The sequence below is a fragment of the Suricata suricatta genome, chromosome 14, assembly GCF_006229205.1.
Source record: "Suricata suricatta isolate VVHF042 chromosome 14, meerkat_22Aug2017_6uvM2_HiC, whole genome shotgun sequence".
In the NCBI taxonomy this organism is placed as follows: domain Eukaryota; kingdom Metazoa; phylum Chordata; class Mammalia; order Carnivora; family Herpestidae; genus Suricata; species Suricata suricatta.
The window spans coordinates 35,459,413-35,481,884 of NC_043713.1; the positions used below are offsets into that span (position 1 = coordinate 35,459,413).

At 47.2% G+C, this 22,472-nt stretch overlaps 1 protein-coding gene across 1 annotated transcript in view; it reads right to left on the bottom strand.

Moving 5' to 3' along the window:
• FHOD3 (formin homology 2 domain containing 3) overlaps positions 1 to 22,472 on the bottom strand; it is a 396,352-nt gene that overhangs the window by 369,481 nt on the left and 4,399 nt on the right. The window contains exon 3 of the mRNA XM_029921560.1: positions 14,180 to 14,244. Within this exon, the coding sequence (XP_029777420.1) occupies positions 14,180 to 14,244 (65 nt within the window). The remainder of the gene's footprint in view (positions 1 to 14,179; positions 14,245 to 22,472) is intronic.

Below are 22,472 nucleotides of genomic sequence, written 5' to 3' on the forward strand. Positions count from 1 at the left end.
TTCTGTGAGCCCTCCCTCAGAAGCAGGTTGCTTATGTGCCAAGGGCCTCTAGGTCCTCAAAACCCACTCCAAGGAAAGGCTCTGAGCCTCAGTATACCCATAGCACCCCCTTCTCAGAAGTATTGGCCTCATCACATGAAACCAGGCTTTTTGTTCATGGGAAGATGCTCCAGCATCAGAAACGGAACCTGACTACAACTCAGTTCTTAGGCTCTCTGCCCTCTAGTCACTCATTTCCCAGTGCATGGGCAATACCACCCATTGGTGAGAGTACTCATGGGTCACATTTCACAGGGCAAGAGGAATTAAAGCTAAGGCAGTGTCACTTCCTGTCCACACAGGTGAGCTCCTGATCTTTCCAAGTTGGTTGCCTTCATGAATGACACAGGTTATTGATTTATGTGGTTATTCCCCCCCAGATTTTGCCATCAGTGACTGCTTCCATAAATTCTGTTCCAGGATTACTCCAGGTCCCAGAGTTTGGGAGTTTAACTTCCCACTTTGCCCTCAGCTCAGAACGCAGAGGGGAGAACCATGCTAGGCGTACTACAACCACCAGATCCATCAGTCACTCGACAAAGGGACTTTTCTGAAGCAAATTTGCCACAGGAGCTCTTGTCTAAAAACCATGTGCGGTCCACACCTTAATACCCCAAAGCCAGAGATTAGAGGATAATGTCCTAAATCGCTTTTGTTATTGAAAGGAGTGTTTACCAAAAACATCCAAGTATAGAATGTGCTGGGGCGGGGGTGGGGGGAGGATCAAAACAGGCAGAACTCAGGACAATGGCCATCATACGTGTCAGAACAAAACCCCAGCATGAACCAGGCTCCATCTCTTCTAGAACAGCAAGCACAAAGAGAGCATCTGGCTGCTCCCCCCAACAGTCATATTTTATTTTAGACTCACTCCCTCTTTTTAACTTCAAATACTCTAGCCTTAAAAAGAAGAAAGCGCAGGGCACCTCCAGTTTTAATTTAGCCTGGCACAGCCACGCTGCTCCAAGCTGGAAACCCTGCAGAGGCAAGAAAGGCAGAAGCAGCTGCCGGCCATCTCTGCTCTGGACACGTCACCCTTTCTGCTGCGCACACGGCTCATCTCTAAAGCTGCTCGGCAATGGCATTGTAGGCCTCTGGGAGAAGGGGATGAGCTCAAGTACCCACATCTCCAACCTCCTATGCACAGAACTTCTCTGTAGGGCTCCAGGGGTCCACAGATCGTCTTTCTCTCCTGAGTTAGAGGCACATGGGAAAAGAGGCATGCCAGCCATATTGACACAGCCTTACCACTGATGCCCCCTGGAGAGACCTGGCCTCCCATTCGTGGCCAGACAGGCTTCCTAGAAGTTCAGGCAATGACCCCCAGCCCATGATAGGGGCAGGCTGCTTGCCAAGGCTAAGCTAAGATCTTGAGGATCCTCACACTCAAAGAAAAGGGAAATCTTGGGCCTTACTGGATCACTGCCTGCCCCATGTCCACCCATCTTTCCCAGGGCAGAAGTGAGGGCACGTGAGGGCAGCCACAATGTCCTCCTGAAGAGCCAAGTAGAATTCCCTGCTCCCACTGCAAGTAGGGAAAGCAGGATTTAAGGATTCCCCTAAGATGTACCCCTATCAGAGTCAAGTAAAACCATCATCATCCTCCAGTCTATGTTGACAGGGAGCATTTTTTAAGTATTTATTTTGAGAGAAAGAGTGAATGGGTGGAGGGTTGGGGCTGGGGTGGGGCGGTGGGGAGGGGGAGAGAGAGATAAAGAGGGAGAGAAATATATATAGAGAGAATCCCAAGCAGGCTCCTTGCTGCCAGTGTAGAGCCCGACTCATGACTTAGGGCTCCAACTCATGAACTGGGAGATCATGACCTGAGTCAAAGCCAAGAGTTAGACATTCAATGGACTGAGCCACCCAGGTGCCCTGAAAACGTATTAAAAAAAGAAAACAATCAATGCTCCAGGAAAGGACAATAACAGTAATCATGTAAGTTCATTTGGAAACAAGGTGGTGACTTCAATTCTTGGGTCTGGGACTGTTGCCCTCCTAAAGAAGTAAGGAAGGGGAAAAAATGCACTTTGCAGCAATAGGCAGGAATGAAGGCTGCCCATCCCATTCTGACATCCTGCCTTTCCATGGGGCTGAGCTCCAGTCCCAAAAGAACACTTTGTCCATTTTCTGTTTGTATCTAAGAAACAACAGACCTGGGGAGATACTGGGGGTTTGTTCTCTGCCTAGCTTAAGCCTTACATCTAGTTTAAGAATCCTAGAAGTCAGATTCTGTACACTTCAGGATTAGGAGAAATCAGGAGTACCATTAGAATTTTATGAGCAAACGTCCTTGGAGAACAACAACAAAGAAAAGATTCAAGAGAAAGTTCAATATAACCATATTGGTTAAAGAGACAAAAATATATATATACTTTTTAAATGTGTATGGAAAATTCTCCAACCTTGAAATGAATTCTATCTCCAAGTTCAGGTGGAGAAATTGAGGCTCAGGGAAGCTCTAGCAAGTTCAGGTAGAGAAACTGAGGCTCAGGGAAGTTCTAGGACTGGCTCTTTAAAACGCAATTCCTTGTTCCTTCAAGGCCTCTTTACCCTCCCCCACCACCACGGAGAGTGGGGAAGGTCCTCCACGCCTGCTCTTAAGGGTCACATAGCATCCCTTGGAAATAGGACACAGATCACACAGCTGGAGAAGAGGCTTGTGCTGGGGACAAGGCATGTGTGAGCCAGAGCCCTTCCAATGGGGGGTGAGGAATAGGACATGGATGTGGGATTAAGCTCAGGTATCCAGTGGACACAGCACACATCTCCAGAGCAGATCCAGACGCTAAGAGACTTGGAAACTCCAAGCACACAGCTTGTAGTTAGAATCATGAGAGCGGATGGAAATGCCTCACATTTTGTACTGCGTGTACTTACATCCCTATTTCCCTTATGGCACTTAACATGATAGTGGCACCCAATGGGCATCTAAGAAGTGTTAAGGAGTCACTCTCCAAGGCAGGTGGAAAGCTAGACATTTCCAACATTACAGTAATATAAACAATAGCGACATTTTCAATCGCACTCACAAGACACCATTAATTCTTGACAGAGCAGCATCAAAGCTCAAGTTCATGAAAATGGTGCAGAGCTGCTTGATGCCAGGTTGTTGACCTAAGACAGCTGCGTGGCTCATCCATGCTTTCTGCAGTTTGTAAGGGAAGCTTGAGGGTCTCCCTTCTGAGAGAAGTCAATGCCATGGCCCAGGTCTAACTGCCTGCCACTGTTCCTCCCTCACTCCCTTTCTCGCCTAAACTAGGACACCCCCAAAAAGGAGCCAACACCCTCAGCTACAGTCTGGATGCCCAGACCTCAGCAGTACTGCTCCCAACCATCTGCTTTTTTTAAATTTATTTTGCCTCCTAAGCCATTTAAGTAACATGAAATCATCCCAAAGGAGGATTTCTATATATACATGTATTTTATATGTGTATGTTATGTATACAATACGTATTATATACAGTTACATTTTGAATATTTAATCTTGGATTCTAGGTACAACCTGATTTGGAGGTGATATCACAAGTCCTTCCCACAAGGCTCAAGACAGCAGCACCCCACCTCCCGCCCCTTGAATAGGGTGCTGGACTCAGTACTCCATATCCTCCAAGCCCCTGAGCCACATGCCACAGCCTGGCACCACTTAAGAATCCTGACAAAGGCCAAGCCTGGAGTCAGATCCCAAGGACTGAACTCCAAACCCTGGAAGGCAGCCGAGGAAAGGCAGGGCTCCAACTTGAACCCCAAGACCCAACAGTCCTCTGAGGATCACCATCCTGATACCTGCAGCCAATGCAGATACCACCAGTTCTGCCCTGGAGAAGCCTGGCCTGAGCTCTTCCAGGCAATCTCAACAGACATGCCTCACTTCTAGAATCTGCTATCTTCCATTAAAAAAAAAAAAAAAAAAGAGTCCACAGCATGAATCTCATCAGTGATTCACTTCGGCCTTGGCAATTCCCAGCCAGGACAGCTTTGTGGAGCTCCATGTCAAGTCCCTAATGGGCTGGTAATTGTTTTTATGGCTTTCTGATGAGGTGAGAAGTGCTCCAGGCTCTCTGCATGCTCCTTGGTGGCTTCTGAAGCCCAGGAGCCATTGCCCAGTGATGGAGAGTGCCTTGTCAGCCCTTCCCTGCCCTCACCAACCCCAGCACCCAAACTGCAGAACAGGAGGTAGAAGAGAAGCCAATGCATGACATGGTAGGACAGCGTTTTAAGGTACCCTGTGCCCAGTGAAGTCATTAAAAAAAATCCTCCATATACAGTCAGCTCACAATGACTATTGTGAACCCCAAGACTACTCACAGGTTATTTATGTGTCAGAGTTTACCATCACTGGTGGAGCTATAGACAAAACCAACATACAGATTCTATTTTTTGGTGCAGTTTGAACAGCTTATCTGATCATTCTGTAAATATCAACTCGGAATATTCTGACTAATTTTACAGTGCTTAGAACATAATTTTTCTACTTTAAAGCTACACAATGTAACTAGCACTTGGTGTTATGTTATGGTGTTTTCACTCCTTTTCGTGCACCCAACTGTCTTGCTTAATGGCTGAGCACATTCTCAGAGGCTTCGCCCTTCCTCTCAGCAGTACCTTCAGGAAACCATCTGGGGACACATAGAAGGGTGCTAGCAAGCTGCCTTCACTTCCACAAAACCCACTTACTTTCAGGGAAGATTGGAGTATTTCAGTAAACACGGTTATTCGATGCGTGCCAAAACTGGAACATCCTAAAATGTATCAAAACCAGGACAGCTTAAGAGAAGAAAACCACAGACAGACTGCAACACCACTAATTCAATAGGAATCATGGACTCAGGATGCCAACTCCATTCTATAGCATCAAGTAACATGTTAACAGAAACCTATTGACCTACAGTTTCAACCGATCTGTGAAACAGAAAAGGATAGCAACCCAGAAAAGGATAGCAACTAAGTCATACTTGAAACACATGAGTTGAGCATTATTTAGATTTTATATTGAAGAGTTCTTGCCCTCGTTTAATATTTAATACCATTCTGAGATCCAATTCTGGATGAGGAAGGTCCTTCAAGAATTGAGGATAAGACATACATTTCATCCAAGAGAGTTCTGTCTCTAAACATGGCAGACACTCTAGAAGTACTTTCCTTTGAGAACCACCAGGTGATCACATTGCTCTAACAATTTGTAAAGCAACAGAACACAAAACTCTGCTAAGAACGATGAGGGTATTCACCACCATTTACCCAAGGTAGCTGGGCACCATGCTCGGACTGTGTGCATACGATCTCCTTCACTGCCAGGAGGGAGGCACCAGGGCCCCCTTGGCCTCCCCATTATAAATAAGCAGACAGACCTAACAAGGCTGAAGGTGGGAGAGGTGGCAGTGGATGGCACAGGTGCAGCCCATGAGCAGTCTTGGGCACTGTGCTTCTGGATCCACGTGGCACCCCAGAACCCAGGGCTCTCCTGGCAACTCCTGAAAATGACATTCCACCCACTTCCCCAGATTTATTACTTTCTATTTACTTTCACATTCTACTTTCTGCCTTTTCTTCCTAAGAAAATACCAAACGAATTCACTTCTGAGATAAGTGCATTAAACACACATCAGTACCATGACCCATTTAGCGGCTCTTTTGGGTTCCTGAACCAGATTTCAAAATATGTGTCTGTAGGCTTCCCCATACCACAAACCAATTAGACACCAGCTACATGTCCTACAATTCAACTCAATTTTGACACTATTTACCTGTAGAGAGCATCAGGTGCCACAGGTTAGGGGCTCAGTCTTATAAGACTGTGCACCCTACTTCAAACACGAATAGTCAACTCAGGTTGTCACCTGTGCCCCTGATCTACCAGCTTTTGATTACACGTTCATATGAATCACTCCTGGGTTTGATATTACCTGGCAATGAGACAGAATGAAATCTGGCCATTTGTAGGAAAGTGGATGGACCTCGAGGATGTCATGCTAAGCGAAGTAAGTCAGGCAGAGAAGGATAGATACCATATGTTTGCATTCATAGGTCTAACAGGAAAACAGGAGAAACCTAATGGAGAACCAGGGGGAGGGGAAGAGGGAGAGAGAGGGAAGCAAAACCCAGGAGACTATTGAATAGGGAAAACGAACTGAGGGTTGAAGGGGGAGGTGGAGGGGGAAAAGAGGTGGTGGTGATGGAGGAGGGCACTTGTGGGGGAGAGCAGTGGGTGTTATATGGAAACCAATTTGACAATAAACTATTTGTAAAAAAAAAAAATTACTTGATAAGGTAGGCCACAGAACTCAAACATTTTACTTGATTACCAGTTTATCATAAAAATATAACTCAACAAGTCACATGGATGTGATGCACAGGGCAAGGTACGAGGGAGGGGTATGGCCCCTCCATCATCTCTCCAGATGTGTCACTCCCTCTGAATCTCCCTTCGTTCCCCAACCAGCAAGTTCTCTGAACCTCATCCTTTTGGGTTTTCATGGAGGCATCATTATAGGCATGATTGATTGAAACACTCACCAATGGCTAAGAAATCAGGGATGAACCTGAAAGTTCTAACTCTCCAATCACATGGTTGGTAACCCACCCCCATCCTTAGGTGGGGATCAAGTCACCGCATTAACATAACAAGAATATTCTGTTGCTCTCAGGATATTTCCCATGCCTTAGGAGCTCTGGGCCAGAAAGAGAATGAAGATCAAATATTTATCCTCTATCACTATCACAATGGGGTTTCATTAGTCAACAATTACTCTGGGGTCTGCTCCTGTGGGCTGGACACAAAACAGCCCACCTTCAAAGGCTCAAGAGCTAACTGCTACCTGGAACAGAAATCCTACCTCCTAGATCTTTCCAGGTAAGGACCAGACCTCCCCACCAAGGGTAGGAAAGCTCTCAGCCTCCCTCCCAGAACACTTGTGTTCCTTTCCAAAAGCTCCAAAAGCCCCAGTTGACAACCGGTATTTCTGGTCAGTTAAAATCCTTAGTTTCCAGGTCTTCCCAAAAAGAAATCCAAAATGAGAAGCCAAGTCCACCTGGTCAAGATGAAAGCCTGAAAGGGACACAGAAACTCCAGCTCCTTCTACAGCAGTTAGCAGCCTGGCTTGGAAAAAGGAGTTTCAACTGCTAAACAATCAGCTCTTGAAGGGTGAAATCCATTTTTTCTCAGATCCTAAGACCATCTAGGAACCACACCAGAACTCCACTGGAAAACCGTCCTTTGAAGCCTGGTGAAACTTTGCTTCAGGGAAATATTTTGAAAGCCCTATCTAGGGGTTTTGTCAGCACTTCAGGCCTTTCAGAAGGGTTGCACCAGACTCTGTGACTACATGTCTAAAAAAGGGCTGGAGACCATAAAAAATGTCCTATAAAGCAAAGGCACAGGCCAGTACAAAGAGCACAGATCAGGAAATTGAGAGATTCAAGACTTTGTTCCCCCACCTGCCAGGATGGTACCTTGAGATCATCTCCAGATCACCTGCAGGCCTCAAGTTTCTTAGCCGCCCCCCCCCCGCCCCCACAGCTCAGGAGGACCAATGAGGGTCCATGAGACCAAGGGCGGGAAAAGACCCAAATGCCAAGGTGCCACTCTGTCAACATATTTCACATTTTTTTTAAATGGCCAAGGTTAATAATCTACAATTTAGTAGAGTTCTTCCCAAACTATCTTTGTGGCATTTTACAATTTGAAATACTTGCAAAGACATTATATAATTTCAGAGTGGTAGTAGGTTGACCAGTGAATCTAAAATGCAATTTTTTTAAAAGGCTAAGGAATGACTCAAGTATCAACCACCTGAGGTTGTACATTGTCCCACAAAGATTTCTCCAAATCCCTGTAACACAGCCCCTCTCCTGCCCACACCATCACAGCCCAGTTACCACGATACAGATAGATCACATCACCTCACAGTACATGTGACAGAATGCCTTCTTTTGTTCATTTATACTAACAAGATTGCAATTATGCTCACCATTTTGATTTTCTCCTTTGCTGCTCCGTCACTATTACTCTGGCATATGAACAGAGACTCCAGCGCTTGTAACCAAATTCCTTTATCTCCTTTGAATTAGATCTTGAAATGGCTGCATGTTTTGCTCAACTACTAATGCTTTCCAGGTCTTTTTATTCCCAAATTAAAATACTTCCCATTTGGTATTTCTAATGCGACAACAATCAGTAAAACATGCCAAGAATCCCTACCCAAGAATCCATTTTCTCCAAGTCCCTCAGCAAGACCTGAAAGATACATAGGTGCACACGCAATCCTTGAAGAACCTGTACGTAGCAAGGGATCTGCAAGCCATTTGGCCTACTAGTTCTCAAAATTTCTAGTAACCAGAAAATCACGTTCTTTCCTGACATGTTTTCTTTTTGTTCCATGACCAGAAATGAAGCTGTTTCTTCATGGGGAGGGCCACCAGAGCCCACATTACATCCCGCAGGCAGCTCCGACCTGGAAGTCAAAAGCATCTGTGGCAATACTCTAGAACTTGTTTGAAAGCATGGTGGTTTCCTTACCAGGGGGTTGTTTTCCTGGATAAAACTAAAGGTTCTGCTGGACAGCAACTTTGGAATCTAGCTGGCTTAAACTTGTCTTGTAACATCTGATACAGGTTTCCCCACCACTGACTCTAGTCTCCAGAGTTGATCTCTGCCAAAATTTCATGTTCCTTGTTAAGGATATAATTATTATGACAGTGCCAAGTAAACATTGATAATGGTTCTAAGACAATGCTCAAATTTTATACAACAATCTAGATATCCTCAGAGGTAAAAAGGTAACAAAGAGGCCGTGAATAAATAATTTAAAGAAAGTCAAAGGGGTAAGGACACAAATGTGTCCTTAAGAGACCTTGTATAACTGCTTTTCTTTCTCGTGGGTCAATCCACATTTGCTCGGATTTCCTTCCTCTTAATTCCAATGGCTGATCTGAGTTTCCAGCTGTGTCTGGAAGGTTCTCAGGCTAATTCGCTGATAGATGTGTCTCCTTTTCTTTATTCATCCCCTGTATTTATGTTTACCTGAATGTCTGTAGATGGTAGAGTCATTCTTTAAGTTCATTCTCTACTTGTTCTTTTAGTTTGGGCAACAAACCATTTCCGACTTCTCTATATACCATCCACATCTGTACGTGGAAATATGTGACAGAACTGAATAGCTATCCCTGGGGCAGTTTAACCACCTAGTGGAACATTCCACATCCTTCCTCTACCCTTACTCCCTTGGGGGAGAGGGGCACAGGCATACCTGTCAATCACTGTTTGGCCATAAGGCACCTTAGAGGTAGCCACCCACAGAGAGGAGAGGCTAATAAGCTGATTTCTCCCAGCTCAGACTCAGTGGCCTTCTAGACAACTGGGCATCCTGTGGGGTCCGCACCTGGAGGCTGAAGTAGACTAATGCTAGGAGGTATTTATCTGATTAGCCCAGAGGGCCTGTTTTTACCTACAGAACAGGACTCTGGGTAACAACAGATCACAGGCTTAATGAGGGTGTAAAAGGGAGATTTACAAAAATCTAAGTACTAAAAGTCTCCTGTAGCAAAGGAGACTCAGGACTTCAAACCTGAGCACAATTTGTGCCAAGGCAGTGGCTAGCCACTCGAGGCTCCCAGAAAGAAGGGTGGGATGGGAGGGGTGCCAAGGTGACTCCGTCGGTTAATCATCTGACTCTTGGTTTCCGCTCAGGTCATGATCTCGCGGTTTCGGGAGTTCAAGCCCCACGTAGGGCTCTGTGCTGACAAGTGTGAAGCTTGCATGGGATTCGCTCTCTCCCTCTCCTCCACTTGCACTGTCTCAAAATAAACAAACCTTAAAAAAAAAAAAAAAGGCAGCTGGGATGAGAGACAGGCTCCAGGATTTCTGGACAATCAGTGGATCCCTACATCAAAGGACAGGAAATGCAACCCAAGGTCCCTAAACCCACAAGGGATGAGTATGACCAGGAAACTAAGAGCCTGGCCACTGTGACATCCACAAATGGGGCAGGAGGGAACCTCTGCCAAGGCCACAGAGGCAGGCTAAGAGCAGAAGCTGGCACCTGTGAGAACACAGCAGCAAGTCAGCAGGAAGCCTAGGCCCCAGACTTGAAGTCAGACACAGCAGGGCAGGGGGGCCAAGAGGAGGAAAAATGGCTGGCGGTGAGGTGTGTGTTGGGGGCTGGTTCTGGTCAGAGAGCAGCCTATTTTACAGTTCGTCCAGTCACCCAGCAGGTCATGGGGGCCTGCCATCCCCAACACCATGGTGCCAGCAGCACCTGTGTGGACCCAGGGGAGTAGTGCACCCAGCCTAGAAGTGCTCCACATCCATTGCACAAGTCTCCTGTGTCTCAGCACCCACCACGCTAAGGGGCTCCTCATCATTGCTAATATACAAATACTACCCAGGTGTTAAGCCCAAGAGGGCCAAAAAGGAATTTTGTGGTCTACAGAAGGAAACCCCTAGTTTTCATGGGAATTCCACAGCCAAGAGGGAGTGAGGATCACATTGGAATCCAATTAATGGCCCAAAACCCAGGGTCCTGTAACAGCCCACCTGAGGACCAAGTGCAACGTCAAGAAAGCCAGAGGAAGGCCTCCGTGCAGGGCCAGGAGGGCTCAGCCACACAAACCCCAGCTCAAACTTCACAGAGGGAAACGCCACTCAGAAGCGGGCAAGTGGCACTCTGCCCACTCAGAAAGCTCGGCAAGCGGGAGAGGGATAGGAGCCAGGCTCACTCACCGACCTAAAGAGGCAGAGCCTGAGAAAAGCGTTACACCACAAAAGATGGGGGGAGTTTGGTCATGGGTCATGGTTCCAGTTCCCCTCCCCAACTTCTAACTACAGAAACCAGCTGTAGCTAGAGAAGATTCAGACACTAGACACAACGTGTACCTCACCGGGAGCCCCTGCCTGGGCAGGCATACCACACAGGCTCTCCTACCACATCCATCACCACCAGCCAGGGCTGGCACTGATCCAAGACCCTGAACCGGCAAGACGGCACACAGCCTCAGGATCCTTCTCAGCATTGAGAGGCGGCTGCTCCAGGGGGCACAAACAGCTAGCCCCGGAGCTGAATCCCTGCACTAGTCATGCCTGCACTAGAAGGTTCTTCTTGAAATGCTGACCACCTACCCTGTTCGTCATTAGCCCCTTTGCTGGAACAGTCCAGCACAAAGCACCGAGCTGGAGTCCTTAGCCACGGAGAGGAAAAGGCCTGGCCAATGGTACATGAAGGCCTCATTCTGTTGTCTTATGTTGCTGGAAATGGACTACTTTTTCACCAATGGATGAAGCAGATTTCTCCTAACATACCTCTTCTCACCTCTACAGATGTCCTCTCTCCATGACTTGATCTTTATTGAGCAAGAAGACTAACCTCATGGAGAGATGAGCCACTCAAGCTACCTCGCCTGTTCCTGCCTCCCTCAGCTCTATCTTCACAAGCAGACCTCATCACGTCCTAGGCTTTGGGGAAACTCCTCTAAAGGCCCTTTGTACCGGGCTGTCCTTCACAACTACAATGCTTCCTTTTAATTCAATGCTGGATACATCACAGTGTCCATGTTATGGGTCTCGGACCATCACTGGACAGGGCTTATTCTCTTAACCAGAAGATAGGGTCTGGTCCAGAAAACTGAAGCAGTAGTTTTAAGCCCAACAAAATGCTTTTGAAGTAAGCCAATAGAAAACCCTCAGAAAGCACCTTTAGGATCATAAGGGCTTCAAACCCTTTTTGTTTTTCAATCCTCAATTCCATTTGTTACCCCTAAGATGATTCTGCTCCTTTTCTCTTCAAGAGGAGATGGAGTCAGCTGAGCCAGCTGGCCCTCTGAACATTTTTCTGGTGTCTGGAAAGAAGATCACTTGCAGGGACCAAATAATTTATTTTCTCCAGCTAACCTCATAAAAATGCAGACTTTACATGCCTATCAGATATTTTTTTTCCATCCGTATCTAAGTTCATGCCTACAACAGGACCACCGGGTTAAGGGACTGAAGCTAGATTTGGAAGGAAAGTCATGCATCGTTCGCTGCAATGTTACATCAGGTGGTCATACCCAAAATGTACAAAGAAATCAAAATTACAATGGAGAAGAGCAAAGAGATACAAACAGCCTAAGGGCCTCTCCACACCAAAATTCCATTCCAACTTCCTGCTTCAGCACTGTTTCACTATCAGAAAAGGCCTCTGTCGGCTGCCAGCCATGACCTTCAAAGTAACGCCCAATGGCCTTCACTTTTTGGGAGGTTAGCTTGGTTGCTGACCACAAAGGCTCCACACCACTTTTGTCCCAAACGGATACAAAGTTCCAAAGTTAACACTGGAGAATTCCAAGGCCGTGTCACCTCCAATTCATCAACATGCAGTCCTGGATTCTAAACATTCCTATACTTAATAAAAGCAGGAATGAAGGAGGTTGTAGGGTGTAAAAACCACTTTGGAGAAATTTACTTGACAGCATTTTAAACCCCTGAGCCAAAACTGATCGTGTTCCTTCCAGTCCAATCGTGTGGTGAAGGGGTCACTGGGGAAGGAGTATGTGGTGCCAGGCCTAAGGACAGTCACTGTCCAGTGCCTGTAATAGCTTAACCATGGCTTACATGGCAAGGAAGAGGAATCCTCTGGAAAACAAGGACTCCACCAACTGATATGAAAAAGGTTTTCTCTCCACTTGTCATGTTTTCTTTTCTCATTTCAACTGAAAGATCATTCCAGGTTTGGCTTATTCATCCCAAAGAAATCTCATCTGATATTGCCATTTGGAAGGGGAAGTAGTATGTCACAATGGGGGTTGGTACTTCATACACCTCACACACACATTCCATTTTCTATACATAACCAAAGGATAATATTTAGTGCTATTACAATAAATCTATTCCAGATCTTGCCAATAATAGGAAATGAAACAAGAAAGAAGGTTTTTTTTTTTTTTAATACAAAGGAAAAGCGTTGATGCCTGGGTACCCATGTTAATTTATACACTCAAACCCTCCCATCTGACGTAATTAGGGCCTAGGTAATAAGTGGTGAGAACTAATTAAAGCACAAAATCCTTTTAAGGTAATAAATACCTTAAAAGCTCTATTTAATTTGCAGCTGTAGAAACCTCCCATCCTGGTCTGCCTGTTAGGAGATATCGGACATACAACATGGTAGGGATGCACACCTGGTTTCGAGCTCTGACCTTTCTTTGACTAAGGGTCTACTAATTAGAATTCTCTGTGGACCTTCTTTCATGAACCCTTCCAAGGATGTGGCCTGGGATTTCCAGTCGGCATTTCTGTGACATCGGGCAAGAACAGAGAGACTTGTGAAGACTAGAGCCCTTCTGGATTTTTTTTTTTTTTTTGCAATATTCCCCCAACTCTGAATAGTTGTGACAAGCCACCTATGTTGATGAACATTTTTATAGTAACTAGTTTTGAATCTTGTCCAAAATAGTCCATGAATATTTGAAGCAGTGACTTTTTATACTTCTGTTTAATCTGTTTATAAGATACTCATGTACCATCCCATCCCGTTAATTACTTAAATCGGGCCACAGTTTTAGATACCTTTCACAGAAAAATTGTCTATTTCACTTAAGTAACTGCTTTCATTGTCATTCAACCCACGTGTATAAATGGTAAAACCAACAGGTACAAGAAAATGGCTGTAGGAATGGCCCCTGTGGGGTCCCAGTATGATCCCTAGCAAGTCATTCTGAACCACAAATCCATCCATTGACACCATATTGCTTTGGATCTACAGACGCCCTGTCCTACACTGACGTGAATACTCCTTTCTGTCACCTGACCACAGCCTGGAGCCTCAGCCCCGGCTTCTCCACAGCGAGCTTCGCGGAGCCACCAGGAGGCAGGTGAAGGTCACGTCAACCAGCTGGAGGTTTGCATGGACACAGCCCCATCGAGAATCTCATCAACAATCTGTCTTACCTCCCACTCTACTCACTCACCAAAAAGTGAAGAATGTCGCAGTGAAACCGGTCTTCAAAAACTATTGCTAAAAATGGCTCCACTAAACTATCTGTGATAAAGACTAACCCCCATGGACAGCATAATCCTAACTATTTTATTGCTTAGATGGCATTTCTTATCACACATTTAATCACTCAAGGGCCAGTGGAAAGTCCCCCTTCTGCACATGTCACTCACCAATGCAGGCATGGACCCTCACGGACAGCTGTGTCCTCAGGACGATGCTGTGCTTCTTGCCCCGCCTAATGGAGACAGGAGACAAAACATACATGGGTGTCAGAGCAGTCACCAAGACGTCACCTAGCTACATGCTATCAATCAACTTTAAGGCTCTGGCACACCCACCTCAAAGCGCCTCTAGATAAACAGGGACCTGTACAGAACAAGAATTTATCCTGAAATAAGATGAGGTCACAGGGCTTTCCAGAAAATAAAACAATCCAGTTTGATTCTGTTAAATGGACGCACAGCTATTATTACCAAACCTTGTCAACTCATCCCCTCCATAGAGTATGCATGTACCCATGCTGGGAAACTTTTTTTAAATGTTTTATTTATTTTTGATACAGAGAGACACAGAGCATGAGAGGGGGAAGGACAGAGAGAGGAGGAGACACAGAACCAGAAGCAGGCTCCAGGCTCTGAGCTAGCTGTCAGCACAGAGCCTGACATGGGGCTCGAACCCACGAACGTGAGATCTGACTTGAGCTGAAGTTGGAGGCTTAACCAACTGAGCCACCCAGGCGCCCCTGGGAAACTTTTAAGATCTGTGCCCACCAAGTAAAATCCCTGGAATAGACCACCACAAATCTGTTCAATCATCCCGCTGACAAGAAGGGCATACACATCAGGTCAATACTGTTACGGCTTTTACTCTTCATTCACAGGAACGTGGGAGTCTACCCAACAGCTTACAGGCTATTTATTCTCAGGAATGCCAATTTATGCCAGGCTTTGGCTCACCGTTGCCTCCTTCTCACTTCAGGGAAGCAAACAGGATGGCCCTTTGCCCCAACCCTGCCCCTAGGGGGCTCCTCCCACCCTGAGCTGAGAACAGCAGTTAAGAGGAGCAGATCAATGGGAGAAAAGAGCAGAGCTGCCTACCTAAGGGTAGCAAATGCTTTGGGATTTGGACAAAGTGGGGAGTTGGTGGACAGAGATAAAATGAAGCCAGCCAACCAGCACAGTGCCAGATAACCTGCTGGGTCTCTCAGTGGCTGAATCCCCTGCCCTCCATCCCTCTTCTGGCAGCTCCTTTCTCCCCATTAGGGCTCTCCCTATGACAGAGCCCAGCAGTGCTTTCCTGCTTCCTGGGTTTGGGGCTGTGATGGAGGGAAGGGAACAAAACGTGACCAGGGCACATGGTTAATATCATGGTTATAAATTCACAGTAATCACCCAAACAGTGTACTTTATTCTTGAGACCAGCTAAGAGGACAAAGAAGTATGGTTGTTAAAGTCAGTTCTTTCCCAGGAGAAAGGAAAACCCCTTGCACAGTCCCAGGAGAGCCGGCAGCAGCCTCCAGTCCAGCAGCTGCTCGTAAGCACAAGGTCTGCATTTACTGTCCCTTCAGACCCCGCCGTGCCCCTCCTTTCTACTTTGTGTTCATCTGATGCTTTTACATTTGCCACGCACAAGGCACTGGTCTCGAAGAGCTTGTAACAAATACACAACACTTGGCCCATCCTCCCAAGGTTGGATTCCTATCAACCCAGACTTCAAAACTCTCTACACACACACACACACACACACACACACACACCTTTTCCTCCTGACCATCCAGATGTTGATGCTCCTTAGTTCCTGTGATCATCCTACAAAGTTCTAAGTGCATGGAACAGAATGACTGAGAAGACTTTAGTGTGTTCCGGGAAAGGACAACGGGAAAGGTGTTCCGGGATGGTGGGGAGCAGTCACCAGGTCTGTAGCTTCACCCGGACATGGGAAGAATCCATGCTTGGAACAGTGACCACAGAACCAAGGAGTAAAGGCCAGACCCTAATTATGAGTAACAGCCAAACCTAAGTCCATAGATCTGGAAGACTTTCTGTTACTCATGTTATCAGCAGTTATGAGTCAATAAATAAAGCATGTAGACAAAGTACATGCTTTAGATGCCCAGATGTGGGAGGAAAGTATGGAATGGCTGGGGAAAATATTTCAGAAAACCTCAAGTTCTGGAAAAGTTCAGAAGGGCCCATTGATAGCTCTGCTTTTATCTTCAAACAACTACACAGATCCAATGTTGGGGAAGTGCTTGTTTTCCCACAGAATCCTCCAGTCCCACAGAAGGCGTGTGGTACACTTGTCTGGGATTCCGGGCACTCGCGTGCAAACACGGACGGGCTTCCTGAGGAAGCGACGGCAGCACACCATCCTGGAGGGCTCCCCTCTCCGTGCTTGTACACTGAGAACTCAAGCCATCAGCTCAGTTTATGCTAAACCCAAAGGGAATTTAAAAGGCCGCAGAAAAGGGGTGTCTGGGTGCCTCAGTGGGTTAAGTGTCTGACTCCTGGTTGCCACTCAGATCAGGAGCTCACCACTCAAGTCATGACCCCGTGGTTCAGGAGTTCATGCTTCACATCGGGGGTTCTCACTCTCCCCCTCTGTGCCCTCCCCCTAAATAATCTTTAAAAAAGAAAATGACCACAGAAAAAAGGCCTATTTTGTAGTTTTAGCACCTGTAATTTCTCTGCTTCAACATTCTACTTCCTTTCTGCCTGCCCCTGTACACAATGTCCTCAGTGGAAGAAACCTGTGTGGAATTGGAGGCCACAGGCCATGGAAGCCACCTGAGAGGAGGCTTCAAATCCAGGGAGTTCCTCGCAAAAAAAAAAAAAAAAAAAAAAAAAAAAAAAAAAAAAAAGAGGACTAGCCTAAGCAGTGGGAAGTGGTGGTCAGTGCATCCAGGTCCACAAAGAAGTCTTTCACCTCTCACTTCACACCCCCCCCCTCCCGCCTTTGATATGGGTACCATGGCTATGCCCATTCTGCAGATAAGGAAACTAAAGCTTGGAGAAAGCAGATCAAATGCATCAAGTTGCATGGCTGGTGGAACAGACTCAGGCTGAAAGTAGGACTCCAGAGTCACCTGTGCCCTCCTGCTCTTTGCTGCAGGATCACCCCCTACATCACCTTCTCCAGGACTTTCAGAGGGTAAGAGTCTACCCATTCTTAGAGACTGGTTTAACCTCAATGCTGAGAGCCTAACAAAAAGAACACACACTAAAAAATTAAAATGCAGGGCACCTGGATGGTTCTGTCAGTGAAACATCTCTCTCCATCTCGGCTCAGATCTCACAGTTTGCAACATCGAGCCCCGTGTCAGGCTCTGCACTGATAGCATGGAACCTGCTTGTTTTTCTGTCTCTCTCTCAGAATAAACATTCTAAAAACTAATGGGGGCAGAGAAGTGGTTTTAAAAAAATTAGGATGCAGGGCACCTGGTTGGCTCAGTCGGTTGAGCGTCCGACTTTGGCTCAGATCATGATCTCACAGTTCGTGGGTTTGAGCCCCACATGGGGCTCTGTGCTGACAGCTCAGAGCCTGGATCCTGCTTCTGAATCTGTTTCCCCCCTCTCTCTGCCCCTCCCTGCTCATGCTGTCTCTGTCTCAAAAAACAAACAACAACAACAAAAAAAAAACACATTAAAAAATTAGGATGCAAGTGAAGAAAATATTGGCTAACCAAATCAGGTTTATTCTAAGAATTCAAGAATTACAGGAAGTTTCAGGTTTTATTTAAATATGTATGAAAGGTCAATGCATAGAGGACATCCCTCATAAGGACCCTTGACCTCAGATTGCTTCCCTCTTGCCACAGCTTCATTTTCTAACTGGTTAATGCTGACATACTGAAGAAAGGTAGATTTTTGTTTCTTTAACATATGGCCCTCTCACTGCTAGCACTGATTCTAAAATCTTGTAGCTAATTCTTTCTGCTTCTTTTATGGAAATAATATCGTCTAATCATTTGATCCCCACTTTTCCAATAAATATGCCGTTGTCTCATGTTTCATGGCTCAAACTTTGAGGAAGTTAAATCACACGTATACTTTTCCTCTGTTCCCAATAGGATACTAGGTCAGTTTGGGCCCAGAAAACAATCCTAAACTGTTAACATTATGGAATGCTTATTATGTGCCAGGCACAAATCTACCTGCTTTTTATTAGACTTCATTTTTAAAGATAAGCTTTAAGGTTCACAACTCCCTTCCTCAAAAGGATCACATCAGCCTCCCTGGTCCTTAATGCTTCTCTCCTGGTTCCCAGGCCTCTTTATATACAGATTTAGTCTTCACAAAATTACTATGAAGTAGGTTACATTGCAATTTTGAAAGGGAAGAAGTTGAGGCCCAGAAAGGTTAAGCAACCTTGAAGTCACACATCTATAAAGTGACAGAGCTCAGACTCATCCCAGCAAGTCTGACCCCAAAGCCCGAGCTATCGCCTCCCTAGATCTGCCCCCCAGATGGCTATTCCCTCATGCCCTCATTCCATACACGTTCAGAGGGGTCTACTGCGTGCCGGAGTACAGGATATGCCAGGGTACAAGGTACCTCCCGCCTCAAGACAGGAGCACAGAAGTCCTCCCCCCGCACAGGGGTGAAGGCTATGTACACAAGGAAGGGACACACACCCCTGCTGGCCTTTGCCTCCCCGGCGGCGGCTGGGATGCAGGAGCAGGTAAGAGCTCAAACAACCACTTTGGAAGCAGAGATGGAATCCCCATCTTGAGGATGCGACAGCTGTTCTACCAGTCCTGAGGACGACAGTCTACCTTTGAACTCCCAAACAAGAAGCTTATCTTACTTTATTTATTTTTTGAGAGAAAGAGTAGGAGCCCAAGAGAGGGGCAGAGGGAGGGAGAACCTTAAGCAGTCTCCATACGGAATCCCAAGCGAGGCTCAATCCCACCACCCGGAGATCTTGGCCTGAGCCAAAACCAAGTGGGACACTCAACCCACTAAGCCACCCAAGTGCCCCCAAACTTCTCTTAAGACCTTCCTATTTTGGTTCAAAACCTACCCTAACCACTACATGCTTTGTTGCCTTAATGAGGCTAGAAGATGAGCAGCCATGTTGAAGAGTGATCCAGCAGGAAAGATGGAAGCCACACCCTCAGGATGGCAAAGTGGAAAGGTCAAATAACCCTGGGCTCCTAAGAGCAACCTGTCATCAACATATCATCCTTCAAATGACCCTAATTATCCTCTTTTTAATTAGACTTCATTTTTAAAGTGAAGTTTTAGATTTCCAACTCCCCTCCTCCAAGGGATCACCCCAGCCTCCCTGGTCCTTGATACTGCTCACCTGGGTCCCAGGCCAATGGGTCACACCTGGCCACCTCACACTTCGAGTATGGCTCGACATAACCTAATTTACATAAGCCTTCTCCCTCTCCCTCTCCTCAAATTGCTCCCACCCCAGAACCTTGCTACTTTTCTAAAGTCCTTATTAACCAGCTATTAACATCATGTGCCCATTTTACTCATGTTTTGCTGTAGTCAACTAGTACCACAGCTCTAGACTCACAACCCCCTCCCTTCCTACCACAGAACTCGAACTAACCCCACCCCACCTTCCTCAGCGACCAGGCTCAGGCGCACTAGGTCACAGTGGACACCCTCCCTGGTACTCAACTTCTGGGAGGATTCCCTCTTTGCAATTCATGTCTCTCTTGACTCCCACCCACACCTTAAAGTCCAGGGCCCGCCTGAGCTCACCTGCTCCCACCTGATGCCATCTTTGTCCAGGGATGCAATCTGGCATTTGAAGCTTAGAACCTTCCGCCCCCCCTCCCCCCCCACCCCCCATCTAATCAGCATGGGAGTTCATTCTCTCTTGTCCAATTTCCCATAGAACTGTCTCCTTCATGCAGCCCTGGAGGGCTTTAAAAAGCACCGGTGCCTGAGCCAACCACCCAAGTTCTTATTTTATTGGTTTGAAGCTGGGCAGGAAGGGAAACTGTTCCTCAGGGGGTGGCCATACTCTCCGAGACAGAGCGCCTGTGCTGTAGGCTTCTGACCAGACATCAGACCAGCTGAGGGGCTCTTGAAGAGGCCAGAATCCCAGACACACCCCCACCCCCACCAAACCTCCTGCAGAAGGTGCCTAGAAGCCAGCATTTTTTTAAATATATTTTTAAGTTTATTTATTTTGAGAGAAAGAGAAGGGGGGCAGAGAAAGGGAGAATTCCAAAAAGCTCTACACCATCAGCACAGAGCCCACTGCAGGGCTCAAACTCACAAACTGTGAGATGGTGACCTGAGCCGAAGTCAAGACTCAGACACTTAACCGACTGAGCCACCCAGCTGCCTAGAAGCCAGAATTTCTAAAGCAGATTCCCTCCAGGTTACTGAGGGGCAGCCTAGCACTCGCCTAGGGCTGGTGTGCAAGGTTTTAGGTGGGTGCCTTTCAACAGATTCTCAAAGAGTTCTTTGCATCCCAAAATGTCAAGTTTGAAGGAATAGGTTGTCTTCCTGTCCTGTCTGATAGGAAAAAAAAAAAAAACCAACCATTGTCCAGTCTCATCTTTCCCTGTGTCTCCTCTGTTTCTAGGTCTAGTAGAGAATCAACTAAAATACATATTGAACCTAAATCTAAAACCTATCGAGCCTGAAAAACCAACCCACACACAAAACTCCTCCCAAGTCGAGAGAGACTCTAGTTAGGGCGCAGATAGGAGGCAACAAGCAGGTTTTCCCCTTTTCCTCTTAAATGATTACCTTCAGCTGAGAGAGCAGGCCTGAGGCCTCAGGCGCTTTTGGCGAATCAGTGAAGGTTCCAGTCTCCGGTCTTCTCAGCGTGCAAAGCTCAAATTGCAGACCCCCGAGCCTGCCCCTGGTCGCCGTGAGGGAGACAACCAGCCCTTTCCAACAAAAGGTGCCATCCCGGTGAGTTGAGGGCTCAGCTCCTCGCTGCTGCTTTCCCCATCCAAACCTCTGCATGTGCACAAACTGTAGAAACCTCAGGGGTTCGTGGACCACACACACATAGTTTCTCGGGGCTCGGTGAGCTACAGGCCAAGGAGTCTGGCACTTAAGAGTCAAACGAGAGCTCGCCCCACCCCCCTGGGGCCTGGAAGCACACAGATTGCAAAGCTGACAGCGTCAGGGCCCCACAGCCCCAGCAGACGGGCTCCTGCACCTGCATCGGAGGGCACATAGAGCCTTCCCAAGTGCACGGGGTGCTCAGCGCAGGAGTGCAGAGGTCATTCTCCCTCGCTCAACATCTGGCAGCACTTTCAGGAATGGTCTTTCCAGGCAGCCCTGGAGGGCTTTAAAAGCACCTCTGCCTGGGCCCACCCCCAAGCTCTGATTTCATTGGCCTGAAGCCAGGCAGGACGGACATTGTTACAGTTCCTCAGGTGGTGGCCATGCTCTCCAAGACTGAGCCCCTGTGCTATAGGTTCCTGACGGAACCATCAGACCACCTGAGGAGCTTCTGAATCGACCATGATCTCGGGCCCCACGCCAAACCTCCTGAAGCCAGCATTTCTAGGCAGCTTTGGCCAGGTGGATTTGGCTCTAAGTACCTGCAAATGTTCAGCCCTGGCCAGCCCTGCCTGGTCTGACACTCTGGTGTCTGAGCCACAAGCTCACTGCCACTCTCCCCCTACCCCACCACCACTGACATGGTTGCCCCCGACTTCCCCCCCAATACTCAGCCCTGTAAGGACAGGCATGGGGGCCAGGGGTAGTTAGCAGCCCCCCAGGCAGATGAGGAACCTGGGAAACTGTCAGAGCTGACCCTTGGGTGCACGCCTGAATGGAGTCAAAGGTGAGTACCCGAAGTGACTGAGACAAAGGTAGGAGCACTCGGGGATAAACGCCCCATAGGCAACAGCCACATTGGTCCTCAGAGCACCCTGCAGCACTGTGGTCCCCCAATGGCCCCCTTGATCTCACAAGGCCACTATCTGCTTTGGGGCCCACCTCAAGCCCCACCTTCTCCGTGACAGACCCCTGTGCTCCTCAGCTGGCACTGGTTTTCTTCCAGAGGCAAGGGGGGGGGGTGGTGGTGGAAATAAGCAAAAAAGAGGCAGGGGCTCTCTGCCAGCTCCGCTCCGTGGGCAAGGATCTAGCCTTGGCTGCCTTAACTCAAAGAAATGAGATTTCAGGGTGGTTAACCTGTGCGGACCCCTCCAGGCCTAAAATCCAGGGATTCCCATATCAGTAGATCTCTTTCTCAAATTCTGACTGTATTATAGTAAAGGATACCACTTTTGAATTTGTATTCTATGCTGGGAACTAGCTTAATGTTTCAGATACTACACATCATCATAGCTTTCTCTGCAACAACCCAATAAGGATGTATTGGGATTATCCCCAGTTACTAGGAAACTGAGGTTCGGAGAGATGCCGTAGCATCCCCCTGGTGACACAGCCATGAGACTAACGGCAGGGCCCATGTCCTTAACCACTACGCCATGCTGTTCCACGCTGTGCTCTCCTCTGGTGCCAGAGA